Raw genomic sequence first — 22,121 nt, 5'->3', positions numbered from 1 at the left:
TTAGTCTGATTAAATCAAAATATTCGCAAATTACAAATAGAAACTGTCAAATTTGGGAACTCTAGACTCAAAAAAAACAGAATTTCGATATCGATTTTTATCGATTGCAACGGGGTCAAATATCGATTATCGGAAACATACTCGAACTACGCGGACACTGGGGAGAACTACGTTCAAATTTTCACATTTGTAGCTCTTATAGATTCTGACTCGACTCGACTAACGATGCTGATCAAGAATATATACACCTTATGGGATCGGAGATGCTTCCTGCCTGTTATAAATTTAGATGTTTAACAATTTTGGTGGATCTGTACATTCCATACGAAACCCTGAATGCCCAGTCTGGTGCATATAGCTCACGTAGTTTTCGAATTATGCTAAAAAAAAACGTCTTAAAATCGATTTTTATCGATATTTTGCATATGAGCCAATATATCGGTACAAATCGATAACTTGTTTAGCGTATGATCTAGGTGAAAACATATTTCAAATTTCAAGTGCCTAGTTTTTTTTTAGTTTCCGAGATCAGACAATCGAGCCTAGCTTAATCGAGCCAGTTCGTCGGATATGCCTCCTTCTGCCTGTTACACACATTTGTACAAAGCCAATATATAACAATTTTCAATGGCTATACGGCGTAACAATGTCTGAGAGCATTGATCTTGGCTTAAGACATTGTTGCGCCATATTGTTATGGCAGATATATAGGAATGTATATATATATGTATATAAATTGCATAGATGCCACAATAATTGTACAGAATCAGTTCGTTATAAAAGTTAGTTATTTAACTTATGACTTTGTAAGCAAAGTATTATTTTCGTCTTGGGCACAATGTATACAGACTATAGCGTGTCCCGTTTATAAATAGTTAACCTTTCATATTTATTGTATTAATGGCAATACTTCAATGACAAACTCTGCACATGCTGCACCGCAGCAGGAAACTAAAATAATCCTAAGCCTATAAGTCTTTGGCGTAAGCCTAGAGCGGTGGAATTTTAGCGATTGCATTTAAAATGCTCGGATAGCTTGGATAGCTCACTAGGCCTGCTCCTTAACTTTGCGCTGACGCAGCGTCTGGGCCTCTAGGCTCTCCGGTGTCTTATCGCTAGCCTTATCTAGCTGTAGATCTTCAATGTTCGCCCCGACCTCAGCAATTTCGTACTTCTCATCCAGGAAACTCAGCTCGTCCTCGTCGCGTAAACTGCTCGAGCTGGAGAGTATCACACTGCTGGCTTTCTTTTGCAGCTGATTCGTGAGCCGTGCGTATCTGATTTGCAAATTGTGCAGCCAGGTGGCATCGGACCAGTGGTACCAGCTGAGCAGAAAGACGACCAATATAAAGAATAGATTGGTGCTAATGGCTGGAAAGGGAGTGCATGCAAAGCCAATTTAGATGATACTGTCCATATGGTGTGATCCGTGCTGCAGAACTTACCCACGATGGCCGAAAGAATGGGCCAGTTGAACATGATGTACCGCAGACCAGTAAAATCCGCCTCAATGTGCAACGTAACCGTATAGAATTGTATCTTCTGCGATTGTATCTCTACATAAACATCGGTTATCGGATGCTGACGCTCCTCCAAATAACGTGAAAATATTTCGACCGGCACCTTCTGGAACTCCTCCTTCCAGCCCAGCACATAGAGCGGACTCAGCGCCCATGTGGATATCATTCGTATTAACGGCGAGCGATAGCGCATCATGGCCGATCGGCACGAGTGACCACGCAGCATGGAATCATAGTCGCGCATCTCAGCGCAGACCATAAACATGCCCAGCTCCAGATTCTGCGGCGATTCCGGCATATCAATGTTGACAATGACCTTGTACGCTTGACCCACCATCAGCAGTTGTTGTTTCTTGGTCAGCGACACATGGGCATGGGGAAAGGTGCAGGGTGTGCTTGTCTCCAGGCAGGTTCTGCAAATGTGCCGCCAATCAATACACATTTGCCTTGCAGCTGTGTTGAGAGGAATACGTACTTGAACTGCATGTGCACGGGTCGCGTATGCGATATCGGCGGCATGTAGACATAGTAGAAGGCGGCATAGAAGAACACGGCTAGCCAAATGATGAGCACAACGGCAAAGGCAATCAGTCCCAGGCGCAGCACCAGCTCCCGTATGGTGTCCACCTTCTCATCGGCTTTGCTGCGGAATCGATCGTAGACATTGAGCGTTAGATTTACGGCCGGGCGCACAATAAAGCGGCGACCCAACCCAAGCGGGTCAAAGCAGAAAACGATGAAACGCAGCAGGAAATTCATGACGGCGCGATCTGGCGAGCGTAACTATGACTGCGTCTGTTATCGAACTGTGGCTATTAAGTACCGTAAATGTAGCACATACTACTTAATAATTGTGGTTCTTATCGGCGATAATGCCTACTGCCGGATTTGCATGGTTTGAAGTTCAAACTTTGAACGACAAAAGTGGACATTATCAGTTGTTAACAAATTTGCAATCAACTAGGAGCTGCGCGCTGAATCATTCACGTGCATATCTGCAGAAATACTGGTTTTTCGTGGAACAAGTTCCAGAACTAGTTCACATGCTTACATATATCGTTGGTATCAATGTTATGTATAAATTGTATTATTAGCGAACAAATATTGTTGTGCGTATTGTGATAAATAACAATTAATATAATCAATAATATTTTATTTTATTTTATTTATATTAGCTATATATTTGATTTAGTTTTTGACATGTTTGCCAATCGACAACACTGGTTCATACTGTAGGCTTATCGATATATCGAAATATCGATATGTATTTAGCCTTTAGATTTGTGTATGTAAACGTAATATAGCCAATCGCTTTAATAGTATATACAATGTGATAATCAAACAAAAGTTATAATAAAAAACAATCAAGTGTAACTAGAAACGGCATGTGTTAAGCAGCAAGACTCGAATATGTGTATATTGCAATAGTTGTACGCAAGTTGGCTAACATCGAAGGTTTCTGGACTCTCTCACAACCAGAGAACCACAAAAACAATGAGCAACTACAGATATCACGGTGGGGGCGGAGGTGGCGGCGGCGGCGGCGGCGGCATCGGCGTTGGCTACTATGGCATTGAGGTGCGCGACATGCATCAGCGTATATCTTATCCGCATCACTTTACATTCGTTAGCTCCTGCGTGAAATACATGATATTCATATTGAACTTCATGTTTTGGCTGTTTGGCGGCCTGCTGCTGGGCATCGGTGTGTATGCGTTTAAGGACAAATGGGAAGAGGCGAACGGTTGGGTGAAGCTGGAAAATATTTACGATGTTGTGCTCAATATATCGCTGGTCATGATCATAACGGGCATTGTCATATTTGTGGTCAGCTTTGCTGGCTGCCTGGGCGCACTGCGCGAAAACACCTGTCTGTTAAAATTTTACTCGATGTGCCTGTTGATATTCTTCCTCATGGAAATGGCCATTGGTAGGTGGCATTGTCGAATCGTATAGATCAATCTCAAGTTCTTATACAATGCCTATTTTACAGCCATCATTTGCTTTGTCTTCCCGCAAAACATGAACTCTTTTCTCGAGGATCAGTTCACTGATAAGATCATACACTCGTATCGTGATGATCCGGACTTACAGAATTTCATTGACTTTGCCCAGCAGGAGTTCAAGTGCTGTGGCCTGAGCAATGCCGGCTATCAGGATTGGAGCAAGAACGAGTACTTTAACTGCTCCTCGCCGTCGGTGGAAAAGTGCGGAGTGCCATATAGCTGTTGCATGAATGCGACTGACATTAGCTCCGGCTTGGTGAACATCATGTGCGGCTACGGGGTGCAGGAGCATTCGGTTGCGGCCGCCAGCAAACTGATTTGGACCAGTGGCTGCATTGAAATCGTGCGTGTCTGGGCCGAACGCAATCTCTATACTATTGCGGGCATAGCGCTGGGCATTGCACTTGTACAATTGTTGGTCATCTACTTGGCCAAAACTCTGGAGGGCCAAATCGAATTGCAGAAGTCACGCTGGGCAGCGTAAGGACACACACACACACACACGTACATATATAGTCAGACTGCCAATCGCTGTGAGATGAGGATAGAGCATAAATCCTTGCTACGCAGCTGCTCTACTTCGAGATTGATTAACCGCGATATTCAAAGATTTCTAGCATTTAGATTCGTTTTCTTTTTTTTTTCTCCCACGGTAGCAGACTTTTCTTTTCTTTCTTTCTGTCTTTTAAATGTTTCAAAAAAACATATTTATACTCTATTTAAAGATTGTAAATTGAACTGTTTCAATTTGTAAAAGTCTGAAATAAGTATGTTAATTTGATCAGAAACAATTCATGTTCTCGTAATTGGTTTATATCGAAGGACCAATTTAGCTATAATATTACCAACTACGACAATATGTATATATACATGTACTTACGTATTTAAGTAGAGAGTCGAGTCAAATGAACATACCCTATTTTGTAAGTGCACATTAAGTAGAGATTGCATTTTATAATATTTAAGCTAACAAGGTATAGTTATTTTCGGACCTCCGCAAATGAAGCACTCCCGAAGTTGACTTAATCTTCAAAATTATGAAACTCGTTATTTGCAGAGAAACAAAACCCTTTTCTGATCAAATCTCCCATTGTTCCCATGACATTTCTATTAGTTAACTTTAAAACGCAGCGACTAGCCTGCATAGAAACTGACAGACAGACGAATATATCTTTTATAAGGTCTAAATTATCTTCTCGAATGCGTTACACAGTTCGCGACAAAATTGAAATATCCTCTGCATGGGTACAAAAATAACGTATAATTGTAAACTATATACTCGTAAATTAAGACAGAAATAAAAGTAGATTTTTGTATTTATACCGCCAACAAGTGTGTACTCTGTTTACTGAGTTAACAAATGGGGTATATTGCCCGTTATTGATGAGCGTCCTTCAAGGAGCGAACCAAGAATATTTTCTAGCAATCTGCAGTCAATCTAATCACAGTATGAGAATCACTGCCATAGAATTACATATTTAGGTGAGCTCTCTTGCAGGTGTTTAGCTGGTGTTGCGTTGGAAAAAGAGCATTGCGCGGTCGGTTACAGCGTTTGCATCGAGTCTTCATTAGGAACCGAACCCGAAAAGCAACCAATCCCTAGCCATATTTCCTCCAACACCTGGGCTTGTAGGTGTGTGCAAAACCAGGTAAACGAACAGGCTGGCAGGAAGGCAGCCTACAAATTTGGCTTTGGCTTTCGCAGCCCCGAAATATAATCTTAATTCGCAACATTTCGAAAAATAAGTGTTTTTTTTGCAAATTTGTTTGGCCATTTTAACAATTATTTTGAACAGATTGAAAAGTGCTCATGATAAAAAGTAGCTTATGAATTCGATTGTAAACTCGAACCAATATATATCTAATATATTATACATATATATTTTCTTTCGATCCACATGCTCCATATTTCACAAAATCGGATTGCATCTGAATTGGAACATTTCCTCGCAAAATTTATTTGAAATAATCAAAAAATAAAATAAAAAGTAATTATTAATAATAATAGTTGGAGAAAAAAGTTGTTAAAACAAATAAATATTGCGAAATTAGATCAGTTTTAGGTGACTTAAGCGAGTGTTGATGCGGGCACATTCTATTTACAGCTTCCACTCGTAAACGGTTTTTTGTTGGCCTCGACCCAAGCGCTTTAAAAGCTGCGCGGCTGTGAGCCAAAGCCCAGGCCGACGCCGCGCATCGTATGCGTGGCGGCACGTGCCACCTCGTACTGCTGTTCCATGTTGGAGAACATGCGCTGGCGCAGCTGCACATCGGCTGGCACAGATCCGCCATTGGTGGTGGTGGTGGTGCTGCTGCTGCTGCTGCTGGACTGATCAATCGCTGGATCGGCTTTGGCGGCCGCATTGCTGTTGCCATTATTGTGGCTGCCGCTGCCGCTGCTGCTGGTGTTGTTGTTGCTGTTGTTGTTGTTGTTGCTATTTGTATTGTTATTGGCATTCTTGATACCCATGAGTCGCATAAACTTGGACGCAACCTTGCCATCGGAGTCCTGAGAGAAATGCGCATTGCCCCACTTGTTGGCCGAATCCTCGTTCTTCTTGGAGCCCCAGAGCAGTTTACGCTTCTGCTGCTGCTCCGCATATCGATTGGCATTGATAATGCCCGGATTATAGTATTTGGGTAGCTGCACAGCCGCTGGCTGTGCATCGACTAGCACGCTTGCCGGCGTGTTCAGCTCCAGCGACATTAAGGATGGTATTTTGGGCGCATAGTTGGGCGTTGGCAGCAGGCCACCGCCGCCAATAACGCCGCCAGCTGGAGTCATAGTGACAGATAGGGCAGCTGCTGCTGCTGCTGCGGCTGCGCCCGGGCCAGCTGTTGTAAATGGCACTGGCGGCTTGCCGAGTAGTCCGGCTGCTGGGAAGGCGGCTCTCATTAGCGGCTCGCTGGACTTTCTGACGTTGACTGGACGCTCGGGCGGCGATCTGGAACGGCTGCTGGAATCGCGCGAATCACGTCTGCGATATTTGCGTGTTGCCTGCGTGCCCAATGACTGGGTCGGCGCCTGACGCCGACGATTTGACGCCGCATCAATAGGTGTGCGTGTGCGGGACCGTGAGCTCGAACGTGATCGGGAGCGCGAGTCGCGACGTCGACGGCCGCGTTCATCATAGGAGCGTCGCTGCGAGTGCTGCAGCTGCTGTTGCAGCGACTGAGATTTGTACGTCTGCGATGACGACGAGGCTGAGTTGTAGGAACGCGAGTTGTCGCTGTAGCGCGTCTCTTTGGTGTGATGATGCCGCGACGCAGTCCTATCCCTGTCTCTATCCCTGCCACTGCCACTGCCATGGCGGCGTTCTTCGCGCTCGCGATCGCGCTCGCGTTTGTAATCGCTCTCTTTGTTGCTTTCTTTGGTGCGATGATGGCGTTCGCTCTGCAAATTAAATGTAAATTTTTGTTAAATGATTGCCTCAAATTGATTCAACACCAATGACACGAGCGCGAGTGGGAAAGGGCGTGTGAGTGACTGAAAGGGACTGCAGCATTGCTTATTGATTGAAGAGAGAGAGAGGGGAATATGCGCTCGTGTCATTGCATGGCACTCACCTTGCTGTAGTCCTTATCCCTATCCTTCTCCCTGTTGCGCTCTGTTTCACGCTGTCGGCCGCGGGCATCCTGTAACGAAATGAAGAAGGCCGTGGAAACTCATATTATTGCTTCGTATTGGATGCGGCTGCTAATAATCATATCAAATTAAAACTTTCATAACTAAACAGAATGAAACGTAAGACAAATTGGGCGCTGGGCACAACGTTTTCGTTTTAAGGAAGAAACCAAAAACGTTTCTTATGCATTCGGCTCAGCCCTGCAAGTCCATGCGATGGAGATGTGGTTCATGTGGTTCATATTGTTATCGTTGTCGTTATAGTTGTGGTTGTTGTTGTTGTTGTTGTGGTTGTGGTTGTTGTTCAGTTTGTGACTGCTGCTGGCGCTGCTGCAAGAGATGTTTGAATTGTCGCTTCGGCTACGCGAGAACCATCGGATTCTCACAGTTGGATAAGTTCATAGATAAGTGTGTGGATTAAATGCTATGTATTGGGTTTTTGGTTATTATTTTATGTTGCAATACTCACATTGATGCGTCTCGATTCTCGATTCGTTCTCTCTTTGTCGCAACCATGCGGTTAGAGTGTGTGTTCAAGGAGTTAAAGGAGTGGGACACAATACCCTGTTGGGCGCGTTGGAACAACTCTATTAACTCTAAAACAGTCACGTTCACGGTTTATCGGTTATCGTTTATCATTTATCGGTTATCGGTTATCGCTTTAGGTCTTAACTGTCTCAGTTCGTTTACAGTACTCTAAAGTTTGTGTTTTTTTTTTGTGCTAGTCGAGTTCGCCTGGTCCTGGTCGAGACTATCTTTTTTTCTTTAGTTTTTTTGTTTTTGTTTTTTTTTTTTTGGTTTTTTTTTTTTTGGTTTGTTTACATAATAATAACAATAATAAAATGGTATATTTTAGTCATATATAAATATAAAGGTTGCATAAAAGTTTAAGCTTAAATATGTATTAATAACAAAATACGAGTACAAATTAGAATTGCAATTATGATTATAATTGTTACAACAACCTCGACTCCAGCACCACGACTCACAAAATATATATAGGTTCCCATTATAAATCATCCAGACAAACATGCACGCACACTAGACACCTTAGACCCGCCCGCAGCGCTTCGATGGAGGAGCTCTGGGAAGCGGACAAGTAAAAATAAAGCCAACCCAGACAAGAAATTGGAAATAGGGCAAAACAAAACTATAAAAACTTAAATATATAATAATAATAATGTGTGTGCGTGTGTGTGTGTGTGTGTGTGTGTGTGTAGGTACATAAAGTGCATTTATATAAATGTACAAAATTAGAACAAAATTAACTATAACTATGTGCCTCGCATAAATATCTAAATCTCAGTGCATAGCCTGAAAAACACACAAAGTTGTTTATCAACCATTTTGCATTTGTGACTTTAAAGTACATTTTCTTGTTGAGCGGGCGGTTATAATTATAATTGTTAATGGCAAACAGTTGACAGTTCTCAAAAGTTGTTCAATCATAATTTCCCATTCAGTTTATTTATAAAAGTTCTCGAGCTAACAAATGGTTTAGCTAAGTTGCAAATCAGCCCAGGAGGACTTTCAAGCTTAATTATTAAGGAACACTATTCAACCCATAGTTATTCCCCTGTAGAGGGAATAGAATGGTGTGGAGCATAATGAGACGACATAGGGAGGCCATAAAACATATAGAATCTTGATCTGTCTAACTGTCTGTTTCTATGCTAAGTTAGCCTTTCAGTTTTACAGCTTCGTCTCTCTATAATGGGCAGTGCATCATATAGTTATTAGAGGAACGATCGATCAAACAAGTTCTTCTATTAATGATATCTTTGTGCTTTTAAGAAATCTTAAGCCTGGCATTAGTTTCACTTTAACTATCTACAGACAAACAACATCTTTGCAACATCAGGCTACTTTATCATTATTATAAGCTCAATGACAAGAAACGGTAACAAGACTAGTTTATGTACGACAACATTTACTGTTGTTTCCTCAGCCGTATAATTCTACTGATATATCCAATCTTAATCCTTGCCCTAGTCCCTTCTCGTTATACTGACTGGCTGATCGAGTTACGGGAGAATCTGTTAAATACATGATAACAATTTAGATCGAACATACACGAAAAGTTCCCTGTGCTACAACAAAATGTTTTTCAAATCTTTAAGTGCAATTGTGGCTCTTTAGTTGCTTTTGGTTGCGGCAGTTAAATATTTATATGAGGCATTTAAATATCTATGACAAAGACAACAAAAGTTTACCTCATCATTGTTGTTGTTGTTGTTGTGGTTATGACGACTGCTGCGGCTCCTGTGATGACGATGACGATGGTGATGACTATGTCGCCCTCCGCCACTTTGTAGCGGAGTTGTGGTCGGCATTTGATGGTATCTGGCCATTTTGGACATTGATGTTGCGGCCGGCTGCGGCGACAGCGTTGGCAGACGTTTCTTCAACTTGTCTATTTTGTTGTCAGTGTCAATGCTGCTGTCAGTGGCGCTGCTGGCGCTGTTGCTGCTCGAGCGTTGACGCTGGCGTCGCATCTGACGGTCGTTGCTTTTGTTTTTAGCCTTTTGTTGCTTTATGGCTGCCTTAGATAACGCCTCCATTGCCGGCGGACTGCACGAGCGTGAACGGCGTCGAGCAGCAGCAGCAGCAGCAGCAGCAGCGGCATCGGCGGCAGTTGCATGAGCGGATGGCGGACTGCGCTTTTTTCGTGTGCTTGTGTTTGTGACTGCAGCTGGTTGTGGTGGTGGTGCTGCGGCTGGTGGTGCCTAGGGGAATGGTTCAACTATTCAGAAACAGCAAATTCGCATTATTTTACTAAAACACTAGGCACAACTACATTAATAGAGACAAAGGGGGTATGGGCAGGGGGGGGGGGGGGACAAGACGGGTAAGTTCATTGTTTTGATTTCAGTTTGAGGTATGACCCGCGCCATACGTATTTCAATAAAGATTCTGCTTATATTTATATGAATCCATATGCACACAAGCATACGATATTTACATGCACACTCACACATACGCACAAAACTATATAGGTATATATATACATAGAGGCATGCTCGCCTCGGTAAAATGTATACACAAAAAAAAAAAATGCTCTGACATTTGGCATTTTTTTTTCCCCCTAACATATTTGGAGTATTTACCCTTATCTCGTAGCCGGGATCGTCCTCGTGTTCATCCTCGCTGCTATAATTGACCAGCGCCTCCATTTTGCCAAATTATTAATTGATTTTCGCGCTTGGGCTGTTCTTAAAACTTGAATATTAAAATCAATAAATCTATTCCGTTGCTGCTGCTATCTTTTCTTTATTTTCTCTGGCAGACAGCTTGTCGATACACTGGGATGACAATTGTTGGCATCGACTGCCAATATATCGTAAGACGGCAAATGAGTGTTGATATTCTATCGATATGTCAATGAGATTGTATCGGTTGTATAGTTTCTTTGCCCATACCACAAATTGAGCTACAACAACAAGCATATATTTATTTATTGTATATATTGAATCAGTCATTGTAGTGCTCAACGAGATTTGTTTGTACTGCCGAACGATATTTTGGCCGAGGAAAATACACACATGTATCGATATTTGACCGCCTCTTTGTTGTAAGAAACGCCGGCGCTTAACAGCTGTGGCAGCACTTGCCTCAGAGCAACTCTGCATTGAGCGCGCCAATTTTAAAAAAGAGCATGCATGCATTATGTGAAGTGCTGTTATGTCACCTGTCGCATACAAATGCTAAGATCCACTCTCCTTCACTTCTCGCTCATTAGAAACATCCATCATTTTGACTTTCTTAAGTGGCTCTAAAACTGTAATAAGATAAGTACATTAAGGTTGCGGCTCATTGTTATTGTTGTTTATATATTTGTGTTGTTTTTTTACACTTTTGTTTACGCAGAACTTTTTGGCTAACGTGCCGGCTTCAACGTCGCCGAAGTTACAAATTAACCTTATTTTTTTGTTGAGAGATAAAGCAAAACATATTTGGACCTAAAAATAACCATAAATAAATTTACAGTTGTGCTTGCCGAAGGGCCATCGGAGCGCTGAGTTGGTGTTTACCACTTAGCACTTGACCAATGCTGTGTGTGTGTTGGCTGGTAAGGGGTGGGGGGTAATCATAATACATAGCACAGTGAATGCTCAACAAAATGAACACATGCCTATGTTAATATTACTGTGTGCATTGTTTGACAAATGTTTCAGCTTAAATAAACGCCCAAATCAGCTAAAGAGCAATCTAGGTAAAAATATTGCCAAATGTATTCCAAATATGTTAAGTCTCTGTTCAAGCATAACATTTCCTCAACAAAGAGTTTTTTCTCTCCGGCTTTGAACTAGTCAACCCTATCAAGCGCTCACTGTGCTATGCTCGCCAATCGCCGCAGACTGTCAGTGCTGCCACTGTGGGCGCTTCTGGTGTGGATTACAGCTAAAGTAATGCCACTAACACATGCACAATCATGTAAATACACACACATTTGCGCATGCATGTACATACATTTGTATGTATGTATTTATACTGCACGCTTTTGCTGCTGTTTATTTCTAATGTTGTTTTGATTTCTCTTGGATTGTTTTTTTTTTTTTTGTTTGCTATGCAAGGCCAATTGCTTTTCGCATACTTATTATTGTTTGCGATCAGTTTCTAATATTATTAATCGCATATTAGCAATTTTCTAACATGTTTATACATACATACACACATACACACGTACATACATACGTATAAAGACTGAAACTTGGACTTGGATTGTTGCGAATAAACAAATCTTGAACTTTGGTAAAAATATATGAGGCAAATGAAATAAAATACTTACAAACAAAAAATAAGAACACACACACAAGAACCTTTCCATAAATTAAAAACCTTGTTTACCAATTTTGCTCCTTATTTACCCAATTCGTCAAAGCTATTTCCAAATTTGTTTGACCTTTTTTCTGCGAGGGCTAAAATACAAGTTTGCACACATGTTCTACATATTTGTGATATTAAGCTAATAATTAATGCATATATTAATAAAACTATTTAGTTTCTGTATCGTTAGCTTAGACAAGCAGATGGTTCCTTGCGTACATAGCTCTATATGTATGTACATACATCGATATGTATGTATGCTCATATGCTCTTAAAGTTTTAATATTTTTTTACGAAGTAGCGATCTTTTAGAGTTAAAAGTTATATAGACACATATGTGTCTATATATGTATATGTAATATGTATATGTGTTTCGTCAAATCAATAGACCCCAAAAAACTTGTGGGGAACCTTCGAGCACTTTCTACGCCAAGTGTGAGAGTTGCACTAAATAACTTGTCGAGCTACCCTCGTTAATTTCTGTTTACTTTTTGGACTAATCTTTACATACAAAGCGACCACGCCGCACTTTCAAATTAACGATGGACAAAGAGTCCGCTGCTGTTGTTATATTTTTTTTTTATCAATGCCAATAACAAGAACAACAATAAATATATTAAATGAAATATAGCAAAAGCAGGTCGCTGATAAGGCAACAGTTTTGGCTGTCCATGAATAATTGTAAATAAACATACGTACATACATACAACATAGAAATGCACGCATATACATATGTATATGCATACATGCACAGATATGTACATATATATGTATGTAAGTCAATCAAGAACCTACGACAACAAAAAGGACGCCTTGCTTGGCGCACGTACACTTTTCTGAAGTCTGGCAATGCCACCACGACTTCGAAAATACGCATACCGCAATGCATGCATACACGTGCATATGTATGCATGCATGTATGTATATACGTTTTGCATGCACTCACACTGACACACACAAAGGCGATTAATACAATGTCATTTAATGCTCAACTCAGATCAAAAGCTGCAATTGAAAAAAATAAAAAGTGCGCCGTTTCGGCTGACTCTCTCTCTCTCTCTCTCGCTCTCTCTCACTGCCGGCGTAACGGTGCTGACGTGCCAAAATCCGCATACAAATGCCGCAGCAGCAATTGCCGACCCCAAAACACTGAAGCGCACGCCCTCATGTTGCATGTCAAGTATCTGTACTCTGCGGATGCAGAGCGTAGCATCAATGAAATTGAAAAAAATACCAGTATCAACAACTTTCAACTGTTGTTGTTGAGCCGGCAGACGACAATGAGGCGCAACACGTACGCCAAAAATTAAATGGCGTTGCGGAAATCTCAAACAGGCGAAAAAGAAAACCTTGAAGAAAAAAAAACACACACACACACCAAGCGCTCAAACAGCGCAAAAAGCCAAAATCGAAAAGAGTAACAAAAACAACAGAGGACAGAACGATAAACAAAAACCGAACTTCTTAACAGTACATATACATACACATACGTATGTATGTATATATGTATGCATACGCATGTCTCGGAGTCGCGCCACGCTTCGACGGCTGGAGCAAGAGCAATTACAATTACAATTACACGCGTCGCGTGTAGGCTAGGAAACATACATACATACATACACATGCACCTACATATGTATGTGTGTACACACAATACTTCGCATTTTAATAAGCCGGTCGCAGATTTATAAGACATATGTACATACATATGTATATATATGAAATAGTATACAAACTTTCTACGCCATCTTTTGTTTTTTTTTTTTTTTGTCTTTTATCTATAGCATTTAATTAGCATGCAGCTGTACTTTTCAAAATACGCATTTCTTTTTATTTTTCACTTGTTTTGGCAGTCCCCGGCTTAAGCCTGTGACGTCAAGGTTAGTACGCTGATCACGAAAATGTAAACACGCTGTATAAGAGTTTGCCATACATGTAAATTCTGCTCGAAACAGTATTTTGTTATCAAATAAACCTTATTAACTATCCCTAGGTGCTATTTTAAAGGTAAAAACTGAGAGCTGCGAATAGAATAAAATCCTCAATTCAATGCATTTTTGTTAACAACGTCCGCTCGGCTGGGCAGGATATTCTAGTAATGCTTGTTTTTCATTAAATTTATTTTCAATTCACAAAATATTGAATTAAGTGGAAGCCAGAACCTTATATTCATGCCGCTTAATAAATAATCAATACTTATCTATCCCCTCCGCTTGATATCCCGAACTTTTCGTCTATCTCTTGAGCAGAAGCACGGCCAATAGATACGAAACGTGTGGATTTAAACCGTAAAGTTTATAAAATGGCCTCGTTAAGACTTTAAGTTTATTTAGGTGCCCTCACAAATAATTTCAATTAATTTGCGCACAGGCAAATGAAGAGATCGTCAAAGAAGATAATAATTTGGACTGTATAAATAAAAGAAAACAAAAAATAACCATAACAGTAATGCTTAATTTCTTCTGATAAACGTAGCTTTTTTTTCAACCCATCTTTATTATTGATACAACTCAACACACACACATACATACAGACATACATTGATATATTGTTATGTAATTGTGTCAGCATGCATATTGCAAGGTAACTAAAGCATTTTCTTGAACCTGTTGTTGCTGTTGTTGTTGTTGTTTCATGTAAATTGTTTGCATTCGCCGGCGCTTAAAATGTTACGTGACGATTTGGGAGTCAACCGATGTCGATGCGCGCGTTGTTCTTGTACACGTTCACATGCACACACACACACACACACACACACACACGCAGACACACACACACACACTGAGAAATAGATACACCAACACATTGAATGAAGCCCGAGTGCATTGCACTCCCAATACAATGTAACAACAGCAAATGGCGCTGCTTGGGGGCCATTTACAGTCTAAGCCAACTTGTAACTTGTTGCACATTTAGCCCAGTATATGTACATATTCGCGTATATATGTATGTATGCATGTATGTACCTATCGTCGTTTGTATGCATAACAGCTGATGCATTACAGCTGTTAATTTTTGTAAGTGATTTGCCTACTCTTTCTCATATTCTAATTAGAAGTGCCCGTTCTTGTTTATATTTTGGCTCTCTTAAATTTACTCGCTGCAGGATCGCTTGCAAAGAGGCTAAGCTCAGAAAGTGAAGAGTGCGCGCCATCTGAGCAAGACGGATTATATAACGCAAGCATATGTGTGTGCATACATATACAGAGCTACACATACTTATGTAAATATGTTCATATACAACTATGTTCGTTCATTTAGTGTGCGTGTGTAAATATTCACGTGTACGTGTGCTTGCGCGTGAGGCAATGAAGTGTGTGTGGAAGTAGAACAAAAACAGAAAACTGGCTCGACCGTTTGGCCGATGGCACTTACATACATACGTATGTATGTGTGTATATATGTATGTGCATGTACATATACATGCATAAATCCATATGTATACATACATATGTATGTCTGGCAGCCATCGTCATCAAACAGTCTGTCACACCGACCTAAATATGTAAGTTTTCGTTTACTTTATCAATAAACATACAAACTACCGTAAATTTACGTGCAGACGAGCATACATTCATCGCTTGCTTAAATTTCTCTTTATTCAATCGCTTGTAAAACATAAACGCATTCATAACATACATATATACATAGTTAAAAACACGATGTGTAACGGTTTGAAAGTCACTGACCGGCCTGAACATCTGTTGAGGTTGTTTTTAATAATGCCGCTCGCTTTAAAATGCATGTATGTATGTGTCTGCCGCATGTTTGTTTGTATTTTGTTTTTCTGGTAACATCGCCGCTGCCCTTCTATGCTCGCACTCCCAATTCAATAAACACCACGCACAGACACAACATACACGAACGCACACAGGCGCACGCGAGCACACACACACACACACACACACACACCCAAAGCGCCTTTGCCGCTTCTGGTACAGCGTCGCCGTAAATGTTGTTTTCATTTCTTTTCGCCGCAACAGTCGCTGTCAAAACGATTTGGAACTCGCCAGTGAACGGTCGTGTTGAACGGAAAGAAATCGAAGGAAGAAGTTCAAGAAGAAAAAGAAGAAGAAGACGAATAAGAAGTTAAAGAGGAGCAGCAAAGTGTAATAAGCAAAAGCAAATAAAAGTGCAACGTTATTTTTTTTTTTAAATTCTATAAAAGTGTGCTTGTGTCTGTGACTTTAAACCGGTTGTTAAATGCGCGCTGCAACTGCAACAATAAATTCAAAAACAACAACAACAACAATACCAGCAGCTAAGCAACGCCGTCAGTTTGCACATTTTTTTTCGCTTGCCTGATACAGGGACAACAACAACAGCAGCAATAACAAACAAAGACAAAGAGAGCGTAATTGCTAAATAATACCGTTAAGTTGGCATCGATATAAAAACAGTTACCGAACAACAACAACAACAGTTAACATGGCCCTCTCCATTGTCAGCCGTGGTCTATTGCGTACTTCGAGAGAAATCCTGGAACGCAATATGGCCGCAACGGTGGGCGCACTGCAGCAACAGCAGCAGCCCATCTCCACCTTGCCGCTTTCAGCGAGCGATTGCAACAACAATGTAAGCGTTTGTATGTGTGTGTGTGTGTGTGTTAGTTTAATTAAATTACAAAGAGCTCCAAAAAAAGTGAAGCGTACGATTGGTGGGAAGGGGCATCTGTTATAGTTACATGAAATGAGGCCACCATGTGTGCGACAGAGACAGAATTTAAAGTCGGATTTGAGTGGCAATTTGTAAGCGTGGCACAAGTAAACAGAAGAGAATCCAAATACCAGCAAGACACACAGTCACACACTCAAATAAACACATGTATATAGATCAGTCTACATACATGCATATGTATGTCTGCATTGATTCGCACTGCTTCCCCCTTTTACTATAACAGCAATCAATACTGCCAAAGACGCATATCTTTCAATGCTGCACACACAACAATAACAAATTCGCCGCTGAGTGATGGCAAGTTTCAAACCATCCCCCGAAACCAAAAACAACAAAAAATGGGGGCGACTCGGCGAACTGCGCAAATTCGGGCAATGGAAACATGCGCAAAGCGCCAAAAAGCAATAACAAAACAAACAATAAACGGGGCTGCTGTTTCATGTTTACCTGGCGAAACGGAAATCGGGCAGCCAGCTAAGCCTGCCACACTTTTTGCGGCGATAGTTGCGCTTAGCCACGCCACAAACCCATCCGTCATTTGTTTGAGTTTGACTATTCTAGCAAATGCATGCACCAACTTCTTTCAGTTTTGCATTTTCCTTAGTTTCGCATTTTTGTTGACTTCCTTTGTGCCTTGTGCTTCTTCGCTTGTCATTGAGTTTTTGGCACACGCTTAGCTGTTTTTTTGCTTCTTTTCTATTTTTTTTTTTTTTTTTTAACTCAACACACGCGTGCATAAATATATTTAAATGTACACATGTGTATGTGTGTGTGTGTGTGTGTCTATGTTTGAAGAGAGGCTCGCGATCAGCATTTGTATACAAGTCAGGCTATTTTGTATCCGAATGCGAGTAACTCAACTACATACATACATACATATGTACATACTTAATGCTAGTGATGTCATCATAATTATCATAATGAGACCAGCAGCGTTTGCTGCTACACTTTCCATTATCTTTGGCTAGCAGTTTTGTGTGTAGCTCCCTGAAGTTGTTGACAAGTTTTGGGGGTTGTAATTAAAAACCAAATACAAGAAATGAAATAAAGAAAAAGAAACGTTGCATACTGTTATCGCTAACAGTCTGTCAACAACAACAATAACAGACCCAAAAACTCATTAATATGTATACATACATATATATACATACACAAATTGGTGATTTGATGTTGTTGCATTTGTAATGTTACTCCCGCAATCATACATGTATGCATGTGTGTGTGTGTGTGTAGCCGATCAGGCCGCCTCTCCTTTGCGCGCTCTCTCTCTCACTCTCTTCATACACAGGGTCAAGGCGAGACCAAATCAAGAAATAATCCAACTTCTACAACATTCTAGTTGAACATGCACTGGTTCGTTTTGCGTTTGCGCCACGTGGTGACTTGAGACATCAATGACTCTCAAAACAACGACTGTTGTTTGATGGTCTCAGGGCCGCTGTTAAGTAGCCGTCGAAAACCGGTCCATAACAAGAATCTAGAACTGACCTTAACAATAATAACAACAACAAGCATGGGTATATAACGCAAGTTTTTTGTTTATACATATATTTATGTACACATAATAAGTTGAAGGACACAGCGCAGCATGAGCGCCGAATGTTGTGTAACAGCGCGCTGTTAATGCAACAGTAAACAATGGGCGAAAACAAAATTAACAGACTTGATGAATGTGCGTGTTGCTCGCAAGAAAAACACAGCGAATTCAAAATGGAGTAGGCTAGCAGTGTGTGTTGTTGTCGCAAGCAGTTGTCACGGGCCAATTGCTCACAAACTGTAACTTGGACAGTGCAAAAGAAAAACTAATCGAATTGTTTTATCTTATGTTTTTTTATGGTTTGCAGCGTCTGGTCAAATCATCAAATGGCGCAACACATGGTGCGTGGAATCTTATGCAACGCCCTCCAGTCGTGCTGCAGAATGTGCGTCAATATTCAAAGAAAACCGCCGGCGCAGCCACCCTGCGCCGCACGGACAGCGACAGTGACTCCGATTCGGATGATGAGTTCGAGCGACGTCGCAAAAATGCAAATGTGAAGCGCAGCGAACGGGTAAGCAAACGAACTGCAAAGTGCTCTCTGCCACGTGGCTAAAACTGGTCTGCTGTCTGTTCGACTTGTTTGACTGTGTGCTTGAAACGAGTTTTGCTTTTGTTTCAATTTGGCAAGCTTAAATTTTGTTTTGAGCTCGCGACAGCTGCGCAAAAGTGTTGGATGTGGGTGGGTGGCGCAGGCGCAGTCGGTGGTTTGTGTCTTGACTTGTTTGGAACTTGCAAGCTGTGCACGCAAGCAGTTGACATTTCGAATTTTAAATTTGAAACCGTTAAGTCTGACATTTGATTGACAAGTGTGTGTACAGTACAAGCAGTTAACGCAAGCAGTGTAAAGCTGTCAGTGAATATATGATAATTTGAAACCACCAAAGTATTGTAATTTTAAGCAGTGCATGCAAGCAGTTACAGCCAGTTGGATTTGAATTTTGATTTGAAAAATTGAAATTTGTAACCGTTTTAATAAAAACCATTTTAATATATTCAGGGCGATTCAGAGTTCTGGCGCCGCAAAATGCGCACCTTGCACCGCATTATGGATGTCAATCACGATGGCGTCATCTCGTACGATGATTTCACATTGCTGGCCAAACGCTTCAGCGATTTGGGCCATTTGTCAGAGGATGTGGCCGCCGAATTTAACGAGGTGATTAAACAAACATGGGAGGAGCAATTCGGGGAGATAACACCATATAATCTGGTAACTGCTGAGCAGTTTCTAACCGATTTGCATCATCGACTGAACGACAAGAAAATGGCCAAGCGCATTGGACGCTTTTTGCCCTATTTGTTTAAGGTGAGTGTTGACTCAAATAACTCAAATAAATATGAAGAATTCAATTGTAATTGAATGTGTTTTTTTTTTTTTTTTTTTTTTTACCCAAAGGCCGTTGACTTTGACCACACTGGCCACTTGGATCTCGAACAATATAAGCTCTTCTTCCGCTGTCTGGGACTATCTGAAGAGGATGCTGCCATTTCATTCGCTGTGATAGACAAGAATGGCGATGGCCAAGTGTCGCTCAAGGAGTTTGTACATTTGGGCCGTCAATTCTTTTTAACCGAAGATGATACCAAAATATCGAAAATGTTCTGGGGTCCGCTGATCACTGATCATTGACGCGTTGCAGTCACAGCTGTAGATCAAAATGTTCGCGATGTAAACAACAAAACGAAGAAGCCAATGCTGCCAGCAACAACAACAACAACAACTACAACAACTACAACAACAACTAACTTAAAGATTCCAACTCGCACGCAGACGGCGTGCGGCAGTTGGCGGTATCTACAGCATGTGGCGCTGCATAAATCGAGACCATTCAACAGGCAAACGACAATCGCAAGCAACAACATCACCAGCAACGGCTGCAACAGCAGCAACAGCATCAACTTGATCACAATTAGAAATATGAGCATTTACGATTATTTACATCAACATTTCAGTGCGGCCGGCAAACGCAATCGCCGACGCTATTCGGACGGCGATGACGATCTGCCTCTGCCCTCGCCCAAGGTGCGCAAACACAACTTCACCAATTACCAGCGGCAACAGCAGCAGCAGCAACAGCAGCAGCAACAGCAGCAGCAGCAGCATCAACAACAGCAACAGCAGCAACAAGGAAATCGGAGCGAGGAGCAGAGCAGCAAGCATGGGCCAAATTCTACTATGCATAATTATGATCTAAGATTTTTTTTTTATATTAATTCGCTTATATTATTCACAATGTCGTGCCGTCAATATGAGGGCGATGATTTCAAGCATTTTATTGTTTATCACATACGCGAATTTGATCGCATACGGCGCAAGGCGCGAAAGCGACGCAAGCGCAAAATGAAAACGCCAGCAACAGCAACAGCAAGAAAAAGCGCATTGCAATTGTAAAAGCGAGCGATAATACCATGTACTACAAATGATATATACACAACAGAAATAATAAAAAGCAAAAAACCAAAAAAAAAAAGAGACAATTATGAAATTATATTAACTGAAATAGTTGACTATAAGAAAGTCCTGAGGTTTAACATTAGCTTAATTTTACCATGAGCTTCAATTCTAGTGTTAAACTTTGCATTCTTTGCATTCTTCTTCTAAATATTATGAAGCTATATTAACTGAAATAGTTGACTATAAGAAAGTCCTGAGGTTTAACATTAGCTTAATTTTACCATGAGCTTCAATTCGACTGTTAAACTTTGCATTCTTTGCATTCTTCTAATTATTATAAAGTTATATTAACTGAAATAGTTGACTATAAGAAAGTCCTGAGGTTTAACATTAGCTTAATTTTACCATGAGCTTCAATTCGACTGTTAAACTTTGCATTCTTCTAAATATTTATATTAACTGAAATAGTTGACTATAAGAAAGTCCAGAGGTTTAACATTAGCTTAATTTTACCATGAGCTTCAATTCGACTGTTAAACTTTGCATTCTTTGCATTCTTCTAATTATTATAAAGTTATATTAACTGAAATAGTTGACTATAAGAAAGTCCAGAGGTTTAACATTAGCTTCATTTTACCATGAGCTTCAATTCGACTGTTAAACTTTGCATTCTTTGCATTCTTCTAATTATTATAAAGTTATATTAACTGAAATAGTTGACTATAAGAAAGTCCAGAGGTTTAACATTAGCTTAATTTTACCATGAGCTTCAATTCGACTGTTAAACTTTGCATTCTTTGCATTCTTCTTCTAAATATTATGAAGCTATATTAACTGAAATAGTTGACTATAAGAAAGTCCAGAGGTTTAACATTAGCTTAATTTTACCATGAGCTTCAATTCGACTGTTAAACTTTGCATTCTTTGCATTCTTCTTCTAAATATTATGAAGCTATATTAACTGAAATAGTTGACTATAAGAAAGTCCAGAGGTTTAACATTAACTTAATTTTACCATGAGCTTTAATTCGACTGTTAAACTTTGCATTCTTCTAATTATTATAAAGTTATATTTAATGAAATAGTTGACTATAAGAAAGTCGTGAGGGATAACATGACCTTAATTTTACCATGAGCTTCAATTCGACTGTTAAACTTTGCATTCTTCTAATTATTATAAAGTTATATTAACTAAAATAGTTGACTATAAGAAAGTCGTGAGGGATAACATGACCTTAATTTTACCATGAGCTTCAATTCGACTGTTAAACTTTGCATTCTTCTAAATATTTTGAAGTTATATTAACTGAAATAGTTGACTATATAGTCAAAAAACGACTTTCTCACTATCCTATTCCCAGAATCGATTGTAAGATATTCTGAAGAGCTGGAATGTTTGTAACGCCAGCTTGGCTTGAGGATAACTCCTATTGAAGTACGCCAGACTGGCGATCCTTGCAATTGTTTGCTGTTTTCAAAGAAAACCTTTGCGAGACCTCAAACATGCATGGCTGAAACGGATCGGGCTATA

General features: G+C 40.5%; 4 protein-coding genes across 5 annotated transcripts; 2 read left to right on the top strand and 2 right to left on the bottom strand.

Annotated features, from left to right (window-relative positions):
• Positions 1 to 859: 859 nt before the first annotated feature.
• On the bottom strand, positions 860 to 2,520 carry Seipin (lipid droplet biogenesis associated protein seipin). The gene is made up of 3 exons (XM_002055093.4): positions 1,996 to 2,520; positions 1,446 to 1,933; positions 860 to 1,371 (listed from the first exon to the last, which is right to left on the bottom strand). Exons 1-3 carry the CDS (start codon positions 2,277 to 2,279, stop codon positions 1,049 to 1,051), a joined length of 1,095 nt encoding a protein of 364 aa, XP_002055129.1. The 5' UTR covers positions 2,280 to 2,520; the 3' UTR covers positions 860 to 1,048.
• A 275-nt stretch (positions 2,521 to 2,795) lies between these two features.
• On the top strand, positions 2,796 to 4,846 carry LOC6631496 (tetraspanin-33). The gene is made up of 2 exons (XM_002055094.4): positions 2,796 to 3,450; positions 3,514 to 4,846. The coding sequence occupies exons 1-2, from the start codon at positions 3,015 to 3,017 to the stop codon at positions 4,008 to 4,010; spliced, it is 933 nt and encodes a 310-aa protein (XP_002055130.1). The 5' UTR covers positions 2,796 to 3,014; the 3' UTR covers positions 4,011 to 4,846.
• A 610-nt stretch (positions 4,847 to 5,456) lies between these two features.
• LOC6631497 (arginine/serine-rich coiled-coil protein 2) lies at positions 5,457 to 10,465 on the bottom strand. 2 transcript variants are annotated; one of them, XM_002055095.4, is made up of 4 exons: positions 10,259 to 10,465; positions 9,365 to 9,877; positions 7,094 to 7,162; positions 5,457 to 6,920 (listed from the first exon to the last, which is right to left on the bottom strand). In XM_002055095.4, the coding sequence occupies exons 1-4, from the start codon at positions 10,322 to 10,324 to the stop codon at positions 5,676 to 5,678; spliced, it is 1,893 nt and encodes a 630-aa protein (XP_002055131.1). In that variant the 5' UTR covers positions 10,325 to 10,465; the 3' UTR covers positions 5,457 to 5,675. The 2 variants fall into 2 exon arrangements, with proteins under 2 accessions (XP_002055131.1, XP_015026490.1); XM_015171004.3 differs by lacking the exon at positions 9,365 to 9,877 and having other exon boundaries at positions 10,259 to 10,464.
• A 5,498-nt stretch (positions 10,466 to 15,963) lies between these two features.
• CBP (sarcoplasmic calcium-binding protein) lies at positions 15,964 to 20,666 on the top strand. The gene is given in 4 exon segments (XM_002055096.4): positions 15,964 to 16,553; positions 18,500 to 18,706; positions 19,193 to 19,501; positions 19,592 to 20,666. Coding segments are annotated over 4 exon segments (1,659 nt in total). The 5' UTR covers positions 15,964 to 16,406; the 3' UTR covers positions 20,588 to 20,666.
• The last annotated feature ends 1,455 nt before the right edge of the window (positions 20,667 to 22,121 follow it).

Source organism: Drosophila virilis, chromosome X (assembly GCF_030788295.1).
Source record: "Drosophila virilis strain 15010-1051.87 chromosome X, Dvir_AGI_RSII-ME, whole genome shotgun sequence".
Lineage (NCBI taxonomy): Eukaryota > Metazoa > Arthropoda > Insecta > Diptera > Drosophilidae > Drosophila > Drosophila virilis.
Note: the sequence above shows the minus strand (reverse complement) of the source record. Positions and strands in the feature narration are given on the sequence as shown.